Genomic DNA, 23,546 nt, shown 5'->3' on the forward strand with positions numbered 1-23,546 from the left:
ATTGTTATATTTTACTAGTGTCTTGTATAAAAGAGAAAATGTCCCCGCAGAGCGTTCTAAACTTTATGAGTTTTCTTCTCGCCTTGGGCACGCATTACACGTTAAAGCAGTCTAATATTCGACATAGAAACGTTTATTTCATCTAGATACACGTAAAAACGGTGCAACATAAACGACGTCACATAGACAGCATCGAACGTGTGACGTCACGTGGCCGTTCCAAATTTAAAACTAGAGGGTAGACTACACACGAGGTCTATCGCAGAATCCGCTCAGCTCAGTGCGCCTCCGAACGTCGAAGCGAGCGGACGTGTTCCAACGCGTTCGAATTTCAAAACCGCGTGACGTCACCTGCTCATCCGTTCGCCGCGGCAGGCGAGCGCGTGACGTCACACGGCCGCTCCGCCCGCGCGCATTCCGGCGTACACTGCCCGTTGCGTACATACTAACGTATACATTATACTGGCAATGTACACCGAAACGTCCACATCAGTGATGGGATCTCAGCAGTTCTGCGAAGCGCGCGGCAGCGGGCGCACGAGGTAGAGCTTCTCGCCCTGCTTGTTGGTGTATATCGGCGCGCGCTGGTAGTGCGCCACGAGCTGCTCGAGCGTGGGGAACTTGCGCTGCCCGATGCAGTACAGGCTGCCTTCCACGTGCACGCGGAAGTGCTTGTTGCGACCGGGCGCTTTTAGGGACACGGAGTAGTCGCCCACCTGCGTAATTGTACAGAATTATCCTATTGGAATAACACAAACTAAACTCGGCGTCACAAAAATCGCACCTCTTCGAAAATAAGTTTCAAGCATGTCCCGCCAGCAACGAATACATTAAACCCAATCAATATTGGTATCTATTGAAAGTATATTTAACGACCTTTAAATTAACAACAGATAGAATTCCTAAACACAGCAGATCTCATTAGCACTAACGTTAAAAAAAATGTTGTCAAAATACGCATTGCAACGGTCACTAATTACACCTCCTTACAAGGGTATAAAACGGGCGACCCGGGTTAAATGTCTGTCATTCGCTATTCAACCTTTGAAGTGAACACACGTGAACAGCTACAGTAAGAAAAATACCCCAGAAGATGGATACCACTGCAGATGAAGCCGCTCAAGTCATTGCACTACTGCAATCAGGGATGCGCCAATGTGATGTTGCTCGACAACTGAACTTGAGTCGTTTTTCCGTTCGACGAGTGTTCCAACGCTTCCAAGAGACTGGTGGCTATATCCGAAGACGTGGATCTGGAAGACAACGGTGCACATCCGAAAGAGACGATCGCTTCATTGTTTCGACGTCTTTACGTAATCGGTTCTCCAATGCTGTTGAGCTGCAACAACAACTGCGATCAGCTCGCAGAACGTCTGTAAGCGTCTCCACGATTAGAAGAAGAATGCGGGAGAAGAAAATTGCAGCTCACAGGGCTGCTACAGGGCCAAAATTGACTGCACAGCATAGGAGAGACCGGTTGCAATTTGCCCGTGACCATGTGGATTGGACAATAGACCAATGGAGGGCTGTGCTCTTCTCGGATGAGACGAGAGTTTGTCTTTTCTGCAACGACAGACGTCGAAGAGTGTACAGGAGGCAAGGGGAACGATTCGCACAAGCCTGTATTCAAGAGACAGTGGAATACAGGGGTGGTTCGTGCATGTTCTGGGGCGGCATGTCAATCGACGGCAAAACGAACCTTGTGTGTGTTTCTCGGACTGGAAGTGCTCGCGGGCAAGGGTCACTGACTGCTCCTCGGTACATAACAGAGATCTTAGAGGAGCAGGTTGTCCCTTATGCGGGTTTTGTTGGCAGTGGGTTCACGTTAATGCACGATAACGCCCGCTGTCACACCGCTTTAATTGTAAGAGACTACCTGCAAGAAGTTGGGATCCCTGTTATGCGCTGGCCGGCGCGAAGTCCAGACCTGAACCCTATTGAGCACCTTTGGGATGAATTGAAACGGCGAGTACGGGCACGTGATCCTGCCCCTACCACTCTCCAAGACCTCCAAGATGCCGTCGTTGCAGAATGGGAGAACATTCCTCAAGAGACTGTTGTCACATTAATTAGGTCCATGACAGAACGCATGAAGGCAGTCATCAGGGCTAGGGGGGGTAACACTAGGTTTTAAGTTGTTTATAAGGACTTTGTTGTAATTTTTGCTGATAAAATAAAATTTAACTTTTTAATCATTTGTATTAGCTTGGTTTTTTTTATTCCCTGATAAACTAAAAACCAAATCTATTGATTTATTCTGAAATTTTAATAAATTGCCTTTCCAATGATACCTTATAGTCATATGTCTACCATTGATTAATAGGGTTAAAATGACTTCGAAGGAAATTCTTATAGAGGTGCGATTTTTGTGACGCCGAGTGTACTTCAATATAATAAAGCTTTTTATTGACAAATTTTCTTAGTTGTATCAAATATATTATAAAATCTGCCGGGCTAAAATGGTTACTTTCGGTGAATCATTATGTGATCCTATTATTCAAATGGTAAAGAGACTATTTAAAAATAATTCATAATATAAATAATTTTACAGTCGAAAACAGAATTCATCTATTTGACGTTTTCTAAAAGATATAAAATGACGCAGAAACGCAAAAAGTTCCGACTGGCACACTCAATATACTACTTTACTTGTCTGTCAATTCGAATAGAACTAAAATTCCTTTCCACTCACGTTGGTCTCCGAGTCGCGTATGAGGAAGTCTCCGTCGTGGCCGTGCTGGTTGAGCAGCGCGTCGCAGTGCGTGCGCGTGATGGCCCCGTAGTACCAGGCGCGCGCGGCGGGCCCCGCGACCGTCCCGCCCGCCCCGCACGCGCCACCCGCTCCGCCCGCACCGCCCGCTACTGCCACGCGGCCACCGCTCTCGTTCGCTTCGCTGGAAACGAGATTAGTATTAAAAAAAGAGTGTATGTAGTATGTACTTATGTAGAATAGAGAAAACAGGAGGAGGCCTTTACTCTTAAGAGGTCCTTAATAATTAGATAAGCAATTCAACAAAATTAAACTATGTATTAACTGATAAGGAAATAAGATAGTTTTTTATTTTTTTATTTTACTTATTTACTTATGTACACGCGTTAGAATGGCTATACTTCTTTGGCGTACGGAAGAAAAAAACTAGAATATACAACTTGAACATAGTTATCAATTTTCTTACCACCTAGAACTAACTTAACTCCAAAAGTTGCAGTATGGGGGAGAGAAAATTTTGCATACCATAGTAAGGACATAGTGATAAGTTTAGAATTAAGTTTTATATATGTATGGTTTGACGTATGCCGTAAATAAATAAATAAATACCTATTGTGCATGATTAATCGAAATTAAGAATATAATGTAATATGTATTTTTCATTCTATGAAGTTTATTGTAATGGGACTATTTTGCAGCACATTATGTAGAGATAAATTTCATTAAACATCACTTTTTTCCTACGACCTCGTATGTATCCGGCTCGAAGGACCATTAAATTTCTTATCACAGATTTTCACACAATTATAGGACGAAATTTACTCAGACTAAATTATATGAATAAATACAAGTATTTTTCTGCTCTGTTTAAAAATATCTAACTTATACGGCTGAGCAAGATAATCACCAAGCTATTGCATGAGCACGAGCCCTACGTGACCATGTCAAGCGCAGTTAACACGGTACTTCACAAATCACTTGGACCAATATCTCACCTGTATGACTGAGCAAGATAGTCACCATGCTCTTGCATGAGCACGAGCCCCACATGACCACGTGAATCGAAGTTATCACGGTACCTAAAAAATCACTTGGACCAATAACTCACCTGTACGGCTGAGCGAGGTAGTCAGCGAGCTCCTGCAGATAGTTCCTGGGCACGAGCCCCACGTGGCCACGTCAATCGCAGTTAAAACAGTATCTAACAAATTACTTGCACCGATATCTCACCTATATGGCTGAGCGAGGTAGTCGGCGAGCTCCTGCAGATAGTTCCTGGGCACGAGCCCCACGTGGCCACGTCAATCGCAGTTAAAACAGTATCTAACAAATTACTTGCACCGATATCTCACCTATACGGCTGAGCGAGGTAGTCGGCGAGCTCCTGCAGATAGTTCCTGGGCACGAGCCCCACGTGGCCACGTCAATCGCAGTTAAAACAGTATCTAACAAATTACTTGCACCGATATCTCACCTATATGGCTGAGCGAGGTAGTCGGCGAGCTCCTGCAGATAGTTCCTGGGCACGAGCCCCACGTGGCCGCGGTTGTCCCGCGCGCGGTACCACTCCGGGTCGGACGGCGGCCGCTCGATGATCTCCAGCCGATCGCCCTTCTCGAACGATAGCTCCTGCTCGTTGTTCGACGTGAACGAGTACAGCGCCACCTGTGTAGGGAGCTAAGATGTACAGTGTGGAAAAAGTCAGTAAGTCATTTATATAAAGACAATTTAACCACTAAATGTGTTGTTTAGCATAAAACTCGACCACGGCTCGGATAATTAGGCATTTTTTTAATGTTAAAATACAAGGAAGATTCTTATGGAGAAACTTAAACGGGCAATAGTACAGAACAATGTCTGCTGAGTGAAATGTAAGAGATTAAATTATGGAAACAGGAGCCGAACATGCCGCTATTGTAGAAACATTATCTTTATACAGTAAGGATAAACTAGATTGGCACTTACAACAATGTCTAGAACATTTTCAGCCATAGCATACGTATGAACCGTGTCTTCGCCATCGCCCTCTTCACTCGTGTAATTTGATGGAAACCTGAAATTTAATTTTTAGTTTTATAGAATGCTTTTAATAGTTTTGTTTTTAATTGTGTTGTTTTGTCCTAATTGTATGGTTCTGTTAAAATAAAATATTATGTTAAATTGTAATGATTTTTAAGAGCAATTATGGAGTTTGTTGCCTGTTCTTCTCCGTATAATTTTTAATTCAAAATCGCGTCTTAACGAAGTCTATTTGAATAAATAACTGTTTCGAGTTTTAATTGTATTTAATTGCGTGTTCTATCTCGTATCAAATAAATGTTCCTTTCTAATTGTACAACTCACCACCCAGTATGTCCTTGGTACTGTCCCCTCCACCATCCATCGTTACTCTTCTCCAAGATCAATATCCTCGTCCCCTTCGTGAGTGACAGCTCGTCCGGTTGCTGCGCTTGATAGTTGTACTTCACAACTGCCGTGCCTAGGGCTTCGGTGGGTTCGACTCGGCGACCGCCTGGCGACTCCGCCCCGCCACCGCAGCCGCCGCGCACGGGCGAGCCGCTGGACGGCAGAGTTTTGGAGCCCGAGCCCTTTTTCACTTTCTTTTTGATACTGAAATTTTATTATATATATATTTTATAAATATTGAGAAGATTTCTAGTGCTATTTACTATACTATGTTATTGCATCTTATTTGATTAATAGAGACAAAGATTTCTAGAGTAATATTATTCAATTTTAAGAAATTTTAAATGGTAAACCGGTTAAATGGTTGTACCATACAAACAGTAAACAGACAATAAATCTAAAATTACTTCGTTTTCATAATAATAGTTAAACACATGAAGGCAGTAAACATTTTAGATAGTACGTAAATTCAAATGCGGGTACAATTTCCAACGGCCGCGGCGTATGTGTTATTAATGAGTAGCTAGTTATATGATTAGTATCTTTTTTAAAACATCCAAAGCTAAATTATTGTTTCTAAATGCTAATGCGACTATAAACAGTGTCAATGAACAGAAAATAGGACAAAATTTAATTCATATTATTGAAAAGATTAAATATAAATCTGTGCTAAAAATGCTTTGAGTTTATTAATTTAAAGTTTATACAAAACAGGATGTCCGGTATTCAAAATAACTACTCTGTATACTCATTCCGAACATTCTCAAATGCGATATAGCAAATACAACAAAGATTTCGCATTATTTTTACACCTGGAAACTTTAAAATACGAACAAAATTACGCCTTCAACACTCCAGAATCACGTTAGATATTTTATTCAAATACAGAAATTTACAAAATCGCTAAGTAGCTTTTGAATTTATTTTCTATGGGCCCTCTTCACATTGGGCAGCATTGGGCGAGTAGAGGGCAGTCACGATATTGTAGAGGGCCTAAATGTTTATCATCGGCCGTCATTGTAGATGTTTATTCGTAATCTCCGTAATGGCGGCAAACATCGACCATCGTTTGTCGAGCCAAAACTCATGATGATGAAGAATTCCCATAACAGATAAAAGTCACTAACAACCAAATCCACCTCCCAATTTACCATACATTCCTACACAAAACATTAAAAATCTCACCTATCAAACAGAGACGGTTTCTCCTTCTTAACATAATTGCTCGGCACGTAGCCACTCTGACTGCGTGCGTTTTGCACCCGCCACCAGTGCTTCGAGTCGTCGAGCAACAGGTACCGCTCGTTCTTCCGCAGATCCAACTCTTGCGCACCCTGCGCCGCGTAGTCGTACTTCGCGACCACGTAGCAGACATCGTCCTGTAAAACAATGTAAAGTTGTATTATATTTAATACAGCATACTACTACAGTAAAATTATAGTTGTGTTTCTTGCTAATATCGCGTGTTTTATCGATACTTCGATACTAATATTATAAAGCTGAAGAGTTTGATTGTTTGTTTGAACGCGCTAATCTCAAGAACTACTGGTCCGATTTGAAACATTCTTTTGGTGTTAGATAGCCCTTTTATCGAGGAAGGCTATATATCATCACGCTAAGACCAACAGGAGAGAGCAATGCAGGTGAAACCGCTGGGCACAACAGTAAATTAATAGTTTTGATCAAGCAAAAAGATAGATTACAGATAGAAATAAAACTATTTTAATGGATGTGTGTATATTTGTTAGTCCCTTTCACAGAAAAAGCACTGAATGGATTTTGATTATACTTGGGAGTGATCTAGCTTATGTAGTAGTACACATAAGCTATAGTAGTACTTGCTTTTGTCCATAAGTTTAATGGCTGTTGAAACCACATGGCACAGCTGCTAGGATATTAATTTGATAATATGATAGCAGCATGATTTTATCTGCCTTAGAATAAACTCAAAACGACTCTTTCAATTGTATAAATTATTTTACCATTAGAAAGCTCACATCTTTACCAAGTAGCAGGCTATTTTCTATCTTGAGTCAAACCAGTTGAAGCTGGAGCAAGCAGCTTATTTAATAATAATTAATGGTGTCCCACAACACATTAAAGTTCTCTAAAGGGCCTCTGTGTGTTGGATCTGTATCCCCACATAAGCCTCCCAAAGGACCGGGTATCTTCATTCTGATGGTACCAGTGAAGTATGGAGAAATACATAATTAATAGTATGAAACATAATTATACAAATATAAACAACTGTCTACCATCCTAAATAGAGATACCTTGCTATTTGTTTAACCTAGCACATAATTGAATGTTTACTGATGTTATCAAACAAAACACATTCAAATCTGCAACATTGAAGATTGTACAATAAGAATACCATTGAACACATACCTACATTAGTTAAATATGTTAAAACAAGTATATTGTGCAAACAGGGGAAGTATAGAAGGCTAGAAAAGTTACGAGTCAAAGGAAATAAGCAATTAACTTAATAAACAACACATGATTATGCAATTTGTCATTGAATCATACAGTATGTAAAGCATCAAGTATTGTATAATAAACTGTGTAATACTTATTAATATAATTTATTGCTTGTATGTGAAAGTAACTGTTTATGTGTTTCACTTTCACAGATAAACAGCTGGATAGATATAGATGAACTAATAAAACTATTTTTAAGTAAAATTTGAGGTATGAGTTTGATTTCTCATATAACTTAAGAAACATTTGTGTCTTTATATATAACTAGCTGCTCCGCGCGGTTTCACCCCCGCGGCTCCACTCCTGTTGGTTGTAGAGTGATGATATATAGCCTATAACCTTCCTCGATAAATGAGTGTTCTAACACCGAAAGAATTTTTTTTAAATTGGACCAGTTCTCGAGATTAGCACATTCAAACAAAGTCTTCAGCTTTATAATAATAGTATAGATGTATGTTTGTTATGTTTTCACACACTAACTACTGGACTGGTTATATGCATTAATTCTCAGTCCAGCAGAAACCTACATTTTTTCTTAGATACATAGGCTATATTTAATTTTGTTATCCTGAATTGAATTTAAATATCCTTAAAGTTATCAACCACATAAATATGAACCATGTCTAAAAAATAAAGTATCCAATATAAAGGAAAATATTTATAAATCTTATATCCTAATTTCCGTCTTTCTTCAAATGACATTCAAATTTTGTGGCAATAATGTTTAGTGTAATAGAACGATTGATTGTCTAATAGGGAAAATATCAAATATACAATATAATGTTTTAATTTCAAAATAAATATTTAGAGTTATTACCTATATTTTTTACAATTTTAACAAAATAAGTATTTTGAATCTATAGAGTATGAAGAACATGTAATTATTAAAAACTAGCTGACCAATCACGGCTTCGCCCGCTTTTTCTAAAACCTAATAAATTATACACTAAAACCTTCCTCTTCAATCACTCTATCTATTAACCCATTCAGCCCCAAGCGGCCCGATCGGTCCACCACACAATAGATTTTCTATTGTCTGTGGTTCCGGGGCCTGAGTTATTAAAAAAATAGCATCAAAATTTGTTGTGTAGTTTTAAAGATTTAAGCATACAAAGGGACAGAGAAAGCGACTTTGTTTTATACTATGTAGTGATTGTCTCAATATGTTTATCATCAGTATTGAGTTGTGAGTTCATAGCTAAAGGTTGCAAGGAATTTCTAAGGCTCTCAGGTCTTACTTTTTTTCAATATTTATATACCTAGTATTTATATGAAATTGAAGTTCATTAATATAGGCTGTAATAATTATAGTCCTGCTTGATATTTTATTACACTTATACTTACTATATGTCTGTTCGTACTTCTGGCAATTGGTATTACAGACGTAAAAAGGCAAGGTAAGGTAGGTGTAAATACATAGGGAAACAATGTGAATTTGTCAGTATCGTTATTTGGTAATGGCATTAAGATTACCTGAGCACTCTTTCCATGCCTCGAGTTGGCCATGGCGTGAGGCGCCGGCAGCGGCTTGTTCGCCCACACCGAGTCTGCGGCGCGCACCGACCGCGTCTCCAACATGACACCCTGAGACCCTGGATTGGCGACAGCCGCCTTACTGATACATAGCGATTAACACCACTGCACTGCACCACACAATATGACACTATTTTTTCCCCACACTGCAAACGATGTATCCACTTCTGGAGTTTTGCAATAACACAAAAACTCTCGATTGTTTATTATAGGACGTGCGAAAACCGAATCGAAAGCTATTTAGCGATCAACGATAGACGTGCATCGCAAAATTTTCACTGTTTCGTGCAAATAGGAATTTCATTTACAAGTATAAATTATCACGCTCCCAGTTATGTATTTATTAAATATTTTGTCTTTTATTCTCACATTATTAACACATTTGTAAAATTTATTAAAAATTTTCACATCAATCGGTGGGGCAGCAACGAATCAATAGACAAAAGAAAGGATTTATTTTTATTGGTTCTTCTGATCATAGAGCAACTCATGAATATTCAAATAAAATATCAAATATTTAGTAAAAGTGAAGTTAAATGTATTATTTAGTTGGTAAAATATATCAGATGATAAAAAGACTTTAATGTCGCATTAGAAAGAATATTATACTCAACGCCACGAAGGAAATAAATTCTGATTTTATTATTTTAAAATATATTATTTATCTGTTCAAACTTTTTAACAACAGCTGTAGTTGAAAGTTCTGTTATCTATGACATTTGGAAATTTTGTTTGACATTTACTTATTGCTACGTATGGTTACAAATTGTGTAAAGATATTTTATTTAAGTTCTAATAAAAAACATAAATGATTTTATAACGGTAAAAATTAAGTAAGTGATAATGTCGGATTCGGAAGCCAGTAATTATTCGGGGAGTGGATCAGAGGCCGGTAGTGTAGTATCGAATAGGTCAAGAAGAAGTGCTGCATCAAACCGATCGGCGAGGTCCCGATCTGTGTCGCGTTCGCGGTCACGCTCGCGATCCCGTTCCCAGTCAGGTAGCAGGAGTCCCTCTAGAAGTAGAAGCCCTTCCAGATCACGGTCTAGATCAAGATCTAGATCACGATCGCGTTCTAGGTAATTCATTTGACAAATAAGTGCTAATTGTTTATGTGGAACATCGCCAATCAATTTTTTTCATCCGTCACAGGAGTCGATCTGCAGAATCTGGCGGTGGACGTAATAGAGATGATGAAGCTAAGGAGGCATCTGGTGACGAAGAAGTAGAGGTAGTTATTTATTTATTCACTTATTTTGATGATTAATAACAAATATCCTGCATTGATTTGATTGCAAGATGCTTTGATTGTTGTTGTATAAGTATTACATCACATAATACTTGTTCTATTGATTTAAGAAGACTTATAAGGCATAATGAATTTGTGTATAACCAGATATTTGCTGTAAAAGGTATAAAACTCCTCAAACTACTCAAAATTAGTTTATTATCAACAAATGCTTGTTTTTATCACAATATAATTACATGTATAGGTATATCATAAATATAAATCGTAAATAAAAAGGAATCATATCTATGCTTTTATTATTTGTATACTAGATTTTCACCAGTGGGTTTGCCTGCATAGTCAAAGAAAAACCCTCATAGTTCCCGTTTCTGTTGGATTTTCGGGTTAAAACCTATCCCATGTCCTTTCTCATGTCTCAACTATTTAAACAAAATTTGTAAAAAATATTCAATGTTTTGACTTTCCTACAATTTATTATATATTTTTTGTTAATCTATACAAATTTCACAAAAAATTTGATAACTGCACATGAAAATATAGCCACTCTCAAATTGAAAAACACTGATTTTCTATATGTGGACAAATTTTTTAATTGGTTCAGTGGACATAGGGAATACACACTGTTTTCAATAGCATTATTTCTTATTTTGGCATTTTTTTACTATTCAATTGAAACTTAGCATCATGGATAGCAGAGGATACAGCAATAGATGTGGGATCCAAATCCTGTCTCATAATTATTTTTATATGTATCTTATTGGTAAGGATGTATCTTTCTTATTGTAGAAATTAAAAAAAAAACAGTTAAGCTGTTATCAATTTAATTCAAAGTAAAGATAAAATCAAATCAAGTTATGTTAATAAAATTAATTTAAAATTCCAAGGATGAACAAGAACCAGAAGGAGACGATTTAGTGGATTCAGAAGAATATGACGAGGATGAAGAAGAGGAAAGGCGACGGAAGAAACGCAAGAAGGACAGCAGATATGGAGGTTTCATTATTGATGAGGCTGAGGTAAACTGATAGTTCTGTCTATTTATTGATAACTTTGTTTTCAAAATAGTCTTTATGTTGCTCTATAACTTTGACTTTCTTGTGGCGAAAGTGTTATTAAAATCGAGTCAGTCATTTATTATAATTTTAATAAAAAAAGTGTTATAATTTTATTCAGCTTTTTTTAGTATGCATTTTGAAAAATATTAGTATTAAATTAATTTAATTATAATTTATAACTAACTTTATTTGGATGGCAGCCTATATGTGGCTATATAACTTTGTCTGTCTTTTTGTGAAAGTATAATTAAATCAACTGAGTTATGATACATTCTAAAAAACAGGAAGACAAATAATTGTTGAAAGTTCTTATTATATGTCACAATGTCACAATGTCTTAATGTCACAGTATTCTGTTATATATTTGTCCATTTTACATTTAGGTTGATGATGAAGTTGATGAAGATGACGAATGGGAGGAGGGAGCACAAGAAATGGGTATTGTTGGCAATGAAGTGGACGAAATTGGTCCCACTGCTAGAGAAATTGAAGGTCGTCGCCGTGGAACCAACCTCTGGGACTCACAGAAAGAAGAAGAAATTGAAGAATACCTTAGAAACAAATATGCTGATGAATCAGCCGCGCTTAGACATTTCGGTGAAGGTGGCGAAGAAATGTCCGATGAAATTACGCAACAAACACTGTTACCAGGCATCAAAGATCCCAATTTATGGATGGTCAAATGTCGTATCGGCGAAGAAAAGGCCACAGTACTCTTGCTTATGAGAAAGTATATTACGTATCAGTACTCTGAAGAACCATTCCAAATTAAATCGGTTGTTGCGCCCGAGGGTGTAAAGGGTTATATTTATATAGAGGCCTACAAACAAACACATGTGAAAGCGATTATAGAAAGCGTAGGTAACTTAAGAATGGGTGTGTGGAAGCAAGAGATGGTTCCCATCAAGGAAATGACAGATGTATTAAGAGTGGTCAAAGAACAATCGGGTCTTAAGCCGAAACAGTGGGTGCGGCTAAAGAGAGGTCTCTACAAGGATGATATAGCCCAAGTAGATTATGTAGATTTAGCTCAAAATCAAGTTCATTTAAAACTTTTACCTAGAATTGATTACACAAGACTCAGAGGTGCGTTACGAACTGTGCAAAGTGAAAATGAAGCCGCGAAACGGAAAAAGAAACGCCGACCCGCTGCAAAACCCTTCGATCCAGAAGCTATCAGAGCTATTGGCGGAGAAGTTACCTCTGACGGTGACTTCTTAATTTTCGAAGGCAATAGATATTCAAGAAAGGGCTTTTTATATAAAAACTTTTCATCAACTGCTATTCTTGCAGAAGGTGTTAAACCAACTTTGACAGAATTGGAACGGTTTGAGGAGCAACCTGAAGGAATCGATATTGAACTCGCCGCACCGGCTAAAGACGATCCCACAAGCTTGCACTCTTTCTCAATGGGTGACAATGTTGAAGTGTGCTCCGGAGATCTCGCTAACTTACAAGCGAAAATTATAGCTATAGACGGATCCATGATAACAGTTATGCCAAAACACGACGCGTTGAAAGATCCTCTAGTTTTCAAACCGAATGAATTAAGGAAATATTTCAAATTGGGAGATCACGTAAAGGTATTAGCGGGCAGATATGAAGGAGACACAGGTTTGATCGTGCGAGTGGAGGCACAGAGAGTAGTTCTCGTATCAGACTTGACTATGCACGAACTCGAGGTTTTGCCACGAGATTTGCAATTGTGCTCAGATATGGCAACTGGTGTAGATTCCCTGGGTCAGTTCCAATGGGGTGATATGGTTCAGTTAGATCCACAAACCGTCGGCGTAATCGTTCGTTTAGAAAAAGAAAACTTCCACGTGCTCGGAATGCAAGGAAAAGTCATAGAATGCAAACCGCAAGCTTTACAAAAGCGGCGCGAAAATCGATTCACGATGGCGCTTGACTCTGAACACAATTCGATACAGAGGAAAGACATAGTGAAAGTGATAGACGGGCCGCACGCGGGCAGAGACGGTGAAATAAAGCACTTGTACAAAAATTTCGCGTTCTTACAATCAAGAATGTATCTAGACAACGGTGGTATATTCGTGTGCAAAACGCGACACTTACAACTAGCGGGCGGAGCGAAGAACAACGCGACGGCGAACGGCTTGGCTTTAGGTTTCATGTCGCCGCGTATTCAATCGCCGATGCATCCCTCGGGAAGAGGAGGGGGGAACATGCGCGGGAGGGGGAGAGGAGGGAGAGGAGGGATGGTGTCGAGGGGGGATCGGGAGTTAGTGGGAGTGACGATAAAGATAACGGGCGGGCCGTTCAAGGGAAATGTGGGGATAGTGCGCGTGGCAACAGGGGCCACGGTAAGGGTGGAACTGCACTCGTCGTGTCAGACGATATCGGTGGAGAGGAGCCATATTGCGGTGGCGGGCGGGCCCACCGGGGCAGCAAGGGGAGGGGCGTCCAGGTTAGTACATGCAATATTATGTATATTTAGCTTTACTCGAATTTGAATAAAAATGAAAAAATAAAAATATAATTCATCCACGACAACGTTGTGGAATTATTATATATTTGTAACTTTTAAAAGAGCTTATGATAAACTTTGATATTAGAATAGAGGTAAATTTTCGCAGTTACACACGCTCGGCATTTTGTATTAACCTAACAATCAACTTCCAGCTACAGCCGCACACCAATGCGCGCGGGCGGGTCGCACACACCCACCTACCGCGACACGGGTATCAAGACGCCCATGCACGGATCAGCGACACCGATCTACGAAGCCGGGAGTCGTACACCCCACTACGGGTCCAGCACACCCGCGCACGACGGGGGAAGGACTCCCGCGCACGGTGCGTGGGACCCGGCCGCTGCTAACACGCCGGCAAGACCAGACTTTGATTATGGCCTGGATGATGATCAGCCCCCCGCCTATGAGGGCACGTCGTATGCACAGGTTTGTGTCATTTTTTTTTTAGCCAACCACTTGGCACGGCTTATTGTTGAGATTTATGATAAAAATAGCTTATATTACTTGGTAAAATGTAGTTTTCATTGTAACTTATTACTGAAACAAACAATAAACATTTTCTTCTTTTAAGGTAATTTCTTTAGATTTAATTAAAAATTGAAATAAGGATTATGATAGTAGATTTATTTCTAGTTGGATTATCTTTCAAGAAAGATACAGATTTTAAGTTGAACGGCGCCGTTTAATAAAGAGGCTAGGTTATTAATTTAAAGAAAGATTAAGTTCGTTGGCTGCAAGTGTTTTAACTTAACACTTTCCATTATTATAGACATTGTTGTTATGTACTGCTGTTTGTAATTTGTTAATACATATAGTGAAAATGCCAATAATTATTGAACCTACGTTACCAGCTTTTGCAAGTTATAACCTCTGCATCGTAAATTTCTGCTCTCAAAAGCATTACATAAGATTCATGTTAAGTGTTATTTGTATTATCAACACATACTCATTCAATTTGCAGGGTCCGTTCACACCCCAAACGCCGGGCACGATGTACGGCTCAGATCACACGTACAGTCCGTACCGACCATCACCCAGCCCGAGCGGGTACACAGGGGGGTACCTCGGCACCCCAAGCCCGGGGGGTTACTCCCCCCGCTCCCCGTACGCGGGGGGTTCTCCAACCCCGGACTGGCACGCGCCGGACCTGGAAGTGCGTGTGCGGGATAAGGGGGATGGGCTTGGGGGTCAAACAGGGGCGCTGCGGGGGGTCAGTGGGGGCGTGTGTACCGTGTACCTGCCGGGGGAGGACCGGTCTGTCAGTTTGCAGGCGGATTTATTGGAGCCCGTCGTGCCGCAGCGCGGGGACAGGGTTAAGGTGAGAACAATTTATGTACATAATATAGGTTACAGTTAAAACCGTTTTTCACTAGTTAGAACTAGTTATAACAAAGGCATTTTATTATAAATCGTAATTTAGAGAGTGTGTGAGTTTTAACGTTCACTTGTTATATTGTTTGTCTCAATCAACTAGACAATCAACAATCAAGTTCAAAAATTATCCGAAGCAAAACTCTGCCTTCGTGTGTATTAGGCATAGTTTTCTAATGAACGATACAATAAAATGCACACTATAGTGTATTTTCATTAAATCAGATTTATTCTTTTTTTATACAATCTTAATTATTTACAAAAACTAATTAAATTTAATTAATTTCAGGTGATATCTGGCGACGACCGAGAAGCGGTCGGTGAGCTGATCTCCATAGAGGATAAGGAAGGAGTCGTCAAGTTTGTCGGCACGGACGACATCAAGATCATGCAATTACGCCGCCTTTGCAAAATGGCGAACGTCTAAATTGACACTGACATTAAAAATGGTGGCAAAATTGACGGCTGTTTTAGATTAACCTAAAAACGGATAAATAAAATATGTAAAGATGTAAATTCCGGAACATTATTGTAAAAGAATTCGTTTTGCTATATTATTTGACATAGCATTTTAGTATAGAGAGCAGAAATTAATATGGCTTAGCGAAACGAAGATTTTACAAGCCATTAATATATGTATTACTAGCTTCCGCCCGCGACTCCCTCCGCGAGGATGCTGGTCTTCGCGTGGATGGTTTATTTCTCCATTTTGAGTACCTAACTCTGACAATGACATCTTATAAATATCTATCTATTGAACCCAAATACGGCTAGGCCTATATTAATACGCAACGTTTGTTCGCGGTTCTACAGAACAACGTCTATGGATAAAACTCAAAAATTAAGATAATTTTTTTTCTGCGTATTTTTCCGAGATAAAAAGTATTCTATTTTATGCCCAGGATAATAAGTTATAATTATACCAAGTTTCATCGAAATCGAACCGTTAGTTTTCACGTGATGCCTGAACATACAGACAGACAGACAAAATTTTTTTTAATCACATATTTGGGCTTGGTATCGATCCAGTAACACCCCCTGCTATTTATTTTTTCAATATTTTCAATGTACAGAATTGACCCTTCTACAGATTTATTATATGTATAGATGATATCAAAACAGTATAGCTTCGTTCTATAAAGACAAAAAATATACGTTCATAAAAACGTAATAAAAAACCAAAATAATTTAACACATTACATGTTAAATAATATTTTCATAAAGTCATACACATTTTTTTTTTATGTAATATCAATTTGATTTCTTTAAGTGTAACTGACATGTATGAACACCTCTAAGTTAGTTATTGTTGAGTTCATTAGGTTGTTAAATAAATAAATCCTGAAATGGTCAATTTGTTTTCATTTCTAACCATTCATTCCCACACTTGAGGCCTTCGAGCTTGAGGCCTTGAACCATGTACTATATGGAGCCTACATTTTAAATTTAATCTGCTTGAATCCATACCACACAAAGAGAAAAAAATTAAATTTTACTTCGGATGAAATGCACAGACATTTTGCGCTTTTGATTTCACTAATGGGAATAGATTTCATGTAGTACTGGCAAAGACTTTTTTATCAAAATGTTACAAAATGCTACGCGGAGCGTGTATGTGCACAACAATGTTCAAATATTTTAGAAACATCTATGCTATTGCTACATTTGCGTACCAATACATTTAGATGCATGTTGGATACATTTAGGTGATTTAGACTTCAATTAAGAGTTAAGCGCGTCACACACAGTGAAGATACTATAATATTTTATGTTAAGATTCTCTAATATAAAATATTACACTATCTTAAGGTATCCGGTATCAGCGTTCTGACCATCATTTTTCTTTTTGTCATTGCCTACTAAGACCCCTGTAGAACCGCCATCCTGTTACAAATGACCCGAAATTTTGTGTCAGTGTTTCGGGTCGGGTGAATTTACGCGATACCTTTTTGTTAGCACATTACTTAATGATCTAAGTTAGCACACAATAAGGACACAGCTTTAAAAAAATAAGAATACAATTTAACACGTTTATAGTTTGGGCAACGTGATGAGTTGAGACGCAGGTGGACCACTTGTATAATTAATTATCATTGGAAGGCTAGTGCTCAAAATATCCCTATTGAGAAATTACATTGATCTGCGAGAAACTTTAAAAAAATCAATTCGATCAACTCATTCGCGTTAACTAAGTTTTAACTAGAGATAATTTTCTATCAAATTATTTATATTATTTTTTGATTTTTGTTTATTTTGCGAAGCTTAATTGGATATCAACAAGGAATTTTCAACCTGGTTTAAGTATGTACAATATACACAACTGTTGGTGGTGGTGATCACTTACTACCGTATGTGACCACCATATTTTTCACCTGTTTTGACCTATAGTTTGTAAAGAAAAATTTTAATTAAATAGTTTCTGAATCAGAAAGCTTTCGTTATAAAATGACTTTGCCTGCTTGTAAGCTACGAATGTGCATGATTTTCTTCTTCTACACTATAATATTATAAAGAGGAAAACTTTGTTTGTTTGATTGTAATGAATAGGCTCATAAACTACTGGACCGATTTTAAAAATTCTTTCACCATTCGAAAGCTACATTATCCACGAGTAATATAGGATAGGTTTTATCCCGGAAATTCCACGGGAACGGGAGCTATGCGAGTTTTTCTTTGAAACCGCGGGCGGAGCCGCCGGCGGAAAGTATTTTATATTCTGCTGTCTAGGTCTGTAAGAATCAGCCCTAAGCTTATTGACGGGGGATCGAACCCAAGATTTTTGTGTTAACACTTATTTAATATTATTGTGCGAGAAATAGTCGAAAGTTGAAAAAAAAACAAAAATATGATTTTATTAACATTATTTATTGAATAAATAATACAAAAAACGTTTTCAGTTGAAACATTAAGGATACCAAACGAAAAAAGAACTGAGCAAGTGACTCCTACTGACATGGATTAACATTCAATTTACTTGATTCAAAACAATTAACATCAAAAAATATGCCGCTACCTATGACAGTAACATCCACACTTATAAAATAAATACATTGATGGAATTTTATATTCATATACATCTATATATATATACTTAAGTTAGCAGACTGCTTTAGCAGTTATTTTACAAAACATCGATTATAGAGGGCTTAAAATGCCTGAAAATGCGTAGTACATATTTGAAATGCTTAACGGAATCGGCTTATGTTAACACATTATTGCTTTTGCTCCATTTAAAGCCTACTTAAACGAGTATCGAGTAGCGAGAGATGCACTCGGATTTAATAAATACTAAAAACAAGTGAACAAACAACTAAAACTATATGAAAATGAATAGTTAAAAAACATCTAGGAATCGACTCTATTACTAAATCCCAGTGCACCATAACATTAAAATTGAGGTTATTAACATGTGCCACCAATATATACACATTTACAATAATTTAAAGAAACACGTCATATCGAAATAAAAATGCGACATCTAGGACCTTTGCGCGCGTATTACAAAATTGCCTGAAGAATCTCACATTCAGGTATACGCGTAGGCCCGCTACGAGTACATTCGCCTAATACAACTAAAACATTTGGTTACTCGATTATGCTCCAAACGCATAAATAAATAGTGAACTACGGCTGTTACAACAGTGGCATGCTTCCCCGTCCCCCTAAGTACTAAAACGATTACTTATTTTTAAAGTTTTTATTTTATTTGTCCGCATCGAAACGATTCGACACAACGACCTATAGGATACACTAGGCCAATTTCTAAATCGTCACACGACAGATTCATCTAAACTAAATTATTTATCCAATATGGTTGAGAAAAATATTTGAGTAGTTCATATATTTTAACTATTCCGCCGCCATCTTGGATTATCTATCGCATGACATCAAAAACAATTGCACTTCGTTTCTCACTTACATTTCATAAAAACATCAGATCTAAATGTATACTGCTCTATCAAAGAGAAAAGCTACATTACAAAGTACAGCGAGAATTCCGTAACTACAATTTATTATGTAAATTAAAGTATATACAAGTTGAAAATACACAGACTATATAATAATTTGATGAATCTAAAACTATTCATTTACGACGACACGTTAAAAAATGTTATGGACCAAATGATTTCAATAAAATGTAATTATATTTTGACACATACACACAAAATGTTAAGTGTTTTGTTATTATACAAAAGGAAGTTACATCGCCGTATATTACAGAAAAACTTACATTACATGGATAACACCCTAGTCCATAACACTTATTTGGCATACATAAAATTTAACACCTTAACATAATGTGATGCACGATATACAAATAAAATTTAATCTCAATCAATATTACATGATATTTATACAACCATTTACAAACGAATTTAAAAGCCGAGAACCTCATAGAGGCAGAGAGTGGACCGACTTCTTAGTGGCTTGTATCATCGAAGTCGATGCTTTGAGCTCCGGTACTATATTATCACGGTAGTTGTTTTGAATCGTGATATTTTATGGTCGAGGTATGTAGTGTCTATGTATAAGTATAAAAAATAATCGGTAAAATGTACATAAATAATTTCAAGGTAACCTATTTTTGATCTAAATAACTTAATTTCAGTCTAAAACTAATGTCTTAATGTGCTTTTAACTATTTATAAGAGTTAAAATATTGTTATAAATACGTTTTTGACGCTCTTTGACCGATTCCTGCACAGTTATTTTACACACCATTTATATCATCAATAATCAAATGACAACAAAAAATAACTACATAAACTGTAACATAATATTTTTATAAAGTACCAATAACATTTAGTCTTATTCTTTTAATTTCTGCGCAGGAATTTCACAAAAAAGATGAATAATACATAATTTTTGACACCAAACACAATCACATAAAGACACTAACACTACACTTTGACACTTTTGACACCAAACGAACACTTTAGTACCGAAGCGTGCGATCGTCTCACGACGCGTACATTCTCTTGATATCTTCCTTGTATCTCTCTTGGATGTCTTTCCTCTTGATCTTGAAGGCAGCGGTCACAAGGCCCATGTCTGGGGACCAAACTTCTGTGCATAGTTTCACTGCGGCGGGCACTTCGAACTTCTCTAGGCCACCTGGAATATTTGTTATTATTAGCATTTTTTTATTACAATCGGATAACAACAATAGTTAACTATAATTTTATTAAATCGATACAAATATCGATGTAACGATAACAATTTTGTAAAGCGATTGGCTTTTAATAAATGATTGTAATGATAACAAAAATATATTTGTGCTGCAAATAGATCAATTTGAGCACAAAATTAAAATTTTGTGCCAAATTGTATGGCCCTGGAAATTTGGAGAGGTCTGTTCTTTACCATATGTAGTATTTGTGAAATATTTAATATGTATATAGAAAAAGTGTAGATGCAGATCATAAGAACATTACGGAAATAAATTTTAACAAAAACATGACAAAACTCACATTTCCTCGCATGATCGGCTAATTCCTTAACAACAGCTTTTTCCACCTCGCTATTCTGGCACAGCTGATCAAAGTCCATCTCTGGCAGGCCAATTCTGGCCGCTAATTCCGCTAAATGTCTCGGGTTTGGCACCAGAAGGGCTACAGTGTATGTCTTGGAGCTGTCACCGTATACACAAATGTTCTCTACTATGGGGCATGTCTTGAGTTCCGCTTCCACTTTGCCGAGGGACACGTATTCACCGGCTTGTAACTTGACTAGATCCTTCTTGCGGTCTGTGGAGTATTGTTTACATTTATAGGTAAGTAGATATATTTTTTTACACCAAAAAAAGTAATAAATTATAAATTAAATAGATAAGTATATTTTTATTAATATTAGTTATTATGTGCGGACCACTAGTGCTCTATAAATGAGAAATTTTTATCGGTAATGATGCGGGATTCGAACTTGCGTCTTTCGCCTTACTAGTGCATGAATGGCGCATGCTTACAAATTACTATACATCTAAACATATCGTTTGGAAAATATTAATAATAAAGGTATTAAATAATGCTTAAATTTTTCAAATCGCTTGTTTAACCTGACAATTAATAGCTTTCACAACACCCTTTAATTAAAATTTAACCAATTTCCTTACCGATAATCTTAATACACCCATCGTGATGCAGTTCTCCAATATCACCAGATCGGAACCAGCGCCGGCCGCTCACGTCTATGAACTCCTCTCGACTCTTCTCCGGATTCTTGTAATAACCTTCCGCTACACTGTCACCGCCTATTACTATTTCTCCCTGGGGAAATAATAATTATGTATTTAAATTAGGGCAACAAGTGAGGAAAGTTCTTTGGCATATTATTATTATAATATACTAGATTTCCACCCGCGGCTTCGCCCGCAAGGAAAACCCGCATAGTTCCCGTTCCCGTGGGATTTCCGGGATAAAAACTATCCTGTGTTAATCCAAGTTACCCTCTATATGTGTGCTATATTTCATTGTAATCGGTTCAGTAGTTTTTACGTGAAAGAGTAACAAACATCCATACATCCATACAAACTTTCGCATTTATAATATTAGTAGGATGATGTTACGTATGTATATTGTATAATTAAACTGTTAAACTGACAGTATTTAAAAGAGCAACTATGGAGTTTCTTGCCGGTTCCTCTCCGTAGATACTGCTTTCCGAATCGGTGGTAAATGTTAAAATATGTAATGACGTTTCAAAAGTGCTTCTATAAGAAGTCTAATTGAATAAATAAATTTTTGAGTTTGAATTTGAAACTAAGGCGATCAGTCAATCAGATTCAATAGATAATTTTATTTCGTTCTAGGTGCTATATTTAAAAAAAGACTTAATAAGCTATCTTCAATTTAGAACGTATAACGTGTCGTAAACAATAAATAAAGGACGTTCAAGAAGTTATTACAATTTAATTATATACACTGCAATCAGCTAGATTTTATCAAATATAACTCAGGCCCCGGAATCACAGACACAATAGAAAATCTATTGTGTCGTGGACCGATCGGGCCGCTTGGGGCTCAATGGGTTAATACAGACATCCACATTCATTGTTTAAAATTGTTAACGCATTTTTTTTCTCTAAGTATCAATATTTCTATAATATTCTTACATATTTCAATTTTAAAATGTATTTTATACCTGTGGGTATGGTTTGTTGCCGACACGATAGTTGCCCTCCTCCCAGTTCACCAGCTTGATGTCTGTGCCCGTCGTGGGAGCGCCTACTCTGCCTGTAGATCTGTTACATAACAATTTATTAATAAATACGTTTTTTATATAACAAGCGGGTCGCCACAACTCAGCGCGGATAATTTTATTTTTTACTGTAAGTATCCTATTCGCAATTTATATGTACTTATTTTATTTATATTGTGCAATTTATATGTATATTATATTGTGCAATTTATATGTATTTCATTTTATGTTTTTTTCTTTAATTTGGTGTGTACAATAAAGCTTTCATTCATACTAATCCAAGCGGTGAAAAATTCATGAACAAAAATAATGGTAAAATTGAATCTAACATTGAGTAGACAGTGCACGCACATGAGTAAAGATAACGAACAGAGACGGCGCTGCATACAACAGCGTAAATATCGTTACACTAAGGGCCGATTTTTCAATGCTTGGATAAAACTTATTCGTCGAATAATGTATAAAACTACCATTTTAAAAACGTATTCTAATTGCCCGTATTTGACTGTTTACGTGACATTTTAATATTATCGTGTAATACTTTATTGGACGGATAAGTTTTATCCAAGCATTGAAAAATCGGCCCTTAAACAAGTAACGTTGTTTACGCTGTGTAAAACACGCGCATGTATTTACTACCCTTCGTTACTTTCGCACTACCTCTGGTTAAAACCAGTTAACGATAGCTCGACCTGCACAACGTACGCGTCTTAGATTTGTCTCTGTTCGTTTTCTTTAAGGCCTATTCAAACCTGAACGGTATCCGCTATCGCCGTGGATAGCGGTATCCCGATGGATACGCGATTAAATCTCTTACGTAGTACATTATAGAGACTATAATCGCGTACCGATCGGCTGTTCGCTACCGTTCTCGGATCGGTACGCGAGTCTTTACTCTGTGGCTCCCTTCGCTCTGCTGACTGCGCCAATATTACAAGTTTACCCACTACACAAACCCAGTGGGCGCACGCACTCACCGGTCGAGCAGGTCCATGATGGTCGCGCAGGAGGTGGTCTCGGTGAGGCCGTAGCCACATTCCTTACTCTATA

General features: G+C 37.6%; 3 protein-coding genes across 11 annotated transcripts in view; 1 reads left to right on the forward strand and 2 right to left on the reverse strand.

Annotated features, from left to right (window-relative positions):
• LOC123706338 (cytoplasmic protein NCK1) lies at positions 1-9,553 on the reverse strand. 2 transcript variants are annotated; one of them, XM_045655549.1, is made up of 7 exons: positions 9,071-9,553; positions 6,302-6,495; positions 5,054-5,320; positions 4,676-4,763; positions 4,185-4,375; positions 2,693-2,894; positions 1-716 (listed from the first exon to the last, which is right to left on the reverse strand). In XM_045655549.1, the coding sequence occupies exons 1-7, from the start codon at positions 9,173-9,175 to the stop codon at positions 504-506; spliced, it is 1,260 nt and encodes a 419-aa protein (XP_045511505.1). In that variant the 5' UTR covers positions 9,176-9,553; the 3' UTR covers positions 1-503. The 2 variants fall into 2 exon arrangements, with proteins under 2 accessions (XP_045511505.1, XP_045511504.1); XM_045655548.1 differs by having other exon boundaries at positions 4,185-4,387.
• Positions 9,554-9,868: 315 nt separating this feature from the next.
• On the forward strand, positions 9,869-15,839 carry LOC123706182 (transcription elongation factor SPT5). Its single transcript, XM_045655347.1, has 7 exons — positions 9,869-10,209; positions 10,283-10,361; positions 11,264-11,395; positions 11,818-13,862; positions 14,078-14,354; positions 14,890-15,246; positions 15,589-15,839. Exons 1-7 carry the CDS (start codon positions 9,974-9,976, stop codon positions 15,724-15,726), a joined length of 3,264 nt encoding a protein of 1,087 aa, XP_045511303.1. The 5' UTR covers positions 9,869-9,973; the 3' UTR covers positions 15,727-15,839.
• Positions 15,840-18,145: 2,306 nt separating this feature from the next.
• The window catches only part of LOC123706345 (long-chain-fatty-acid--CoA ligase 4), a 562,712-nt gene continuing 557,311 nt past the window's right edge, over positions 18,146-23,546 (reverse strand). For all 8 annotated transcript variants that reach the window (XM_045655567.1, XM_045655566.1, XM_045655563.1 and 5 more), the window contains 4 exons: positions 22,440-22,539; positions 21,412-21,565; positions 20,771-21,046; positions 18,146-20,414 (listed from right to left, as the gene is read on the reverse strand). In XM_045655567.1, coding sequence (XP_045511523.1) covers positions 20,260-20,414; positions 20,771-21,046; positions 21,412-21,565; positions 22,440-22,539 — 685 coding nt within the window. In that variant the 3' untranslated portion in view covers positions 18,146-20,259. The remainder of the gene's footprint in view (positions 20,415-20,770; positions 21,047-21,411; positions 21,566-22,439; positions 22,540-23,546) is intronic.

The sequence above is a fragment of the Colias croceus genome, chromosome 3 (assembly GCF_905220415.1).
Source record: "Colias croceus chromosome 3, ilColCroc2.1".
Classification (NCBI taxonomy): domain Eukaryota; kingdom Metazoa; phylum Arthropoda; class Insecta; order Lepidoptera; family Pieridae; genus Colias; species Colias croceus.

Bases quoted from the DNA above. Each gene is read 5' to 3' on its own strand.
- LOC123706182 (XM_045655347.1), top strand. From the start codon at position 9,974: ATGTCGGATTCGGAAGCCAGTAATTATTCGGGGAGTGGATCAGAGGCC. The intron at 11,396-11,817 runs GTAAACTGATAG...TTTTACATTTAG, and splicing joins TCATTATTGATGAGGCTGAG to GTTGATGATGAAGTTGATGA. The intron at 15,247-15,588 runs GTGAGAACAATT...AATTAATTTCAG, and splicing joins AGCGCGGGGACAGGGTTAAG to GTGATATCTGGCGACGACCG.
- LOC123706338 (XM_045655548.1), bottom strand. From the start codon at position 9,175: ATGTTGGAGACGCGGTCGGTGCGCGCCGCAGACTCGGTGTGGGCGAAC. The intron at 5,321-6,301 runs GTGAGATTTTTA...ATAAAATTTCAG, and splicing joins AAACCGTCTCTGTTTGATAG to TATCAAAAAGAAAGTGAAAA. The intron at 717-2,692 runs GTGAGTGGAAAG...ACAATTACGCAG, and splicing joins TACGCGACTCGGAGACCAAC to GTGGGCGACTACTCCGTGTC.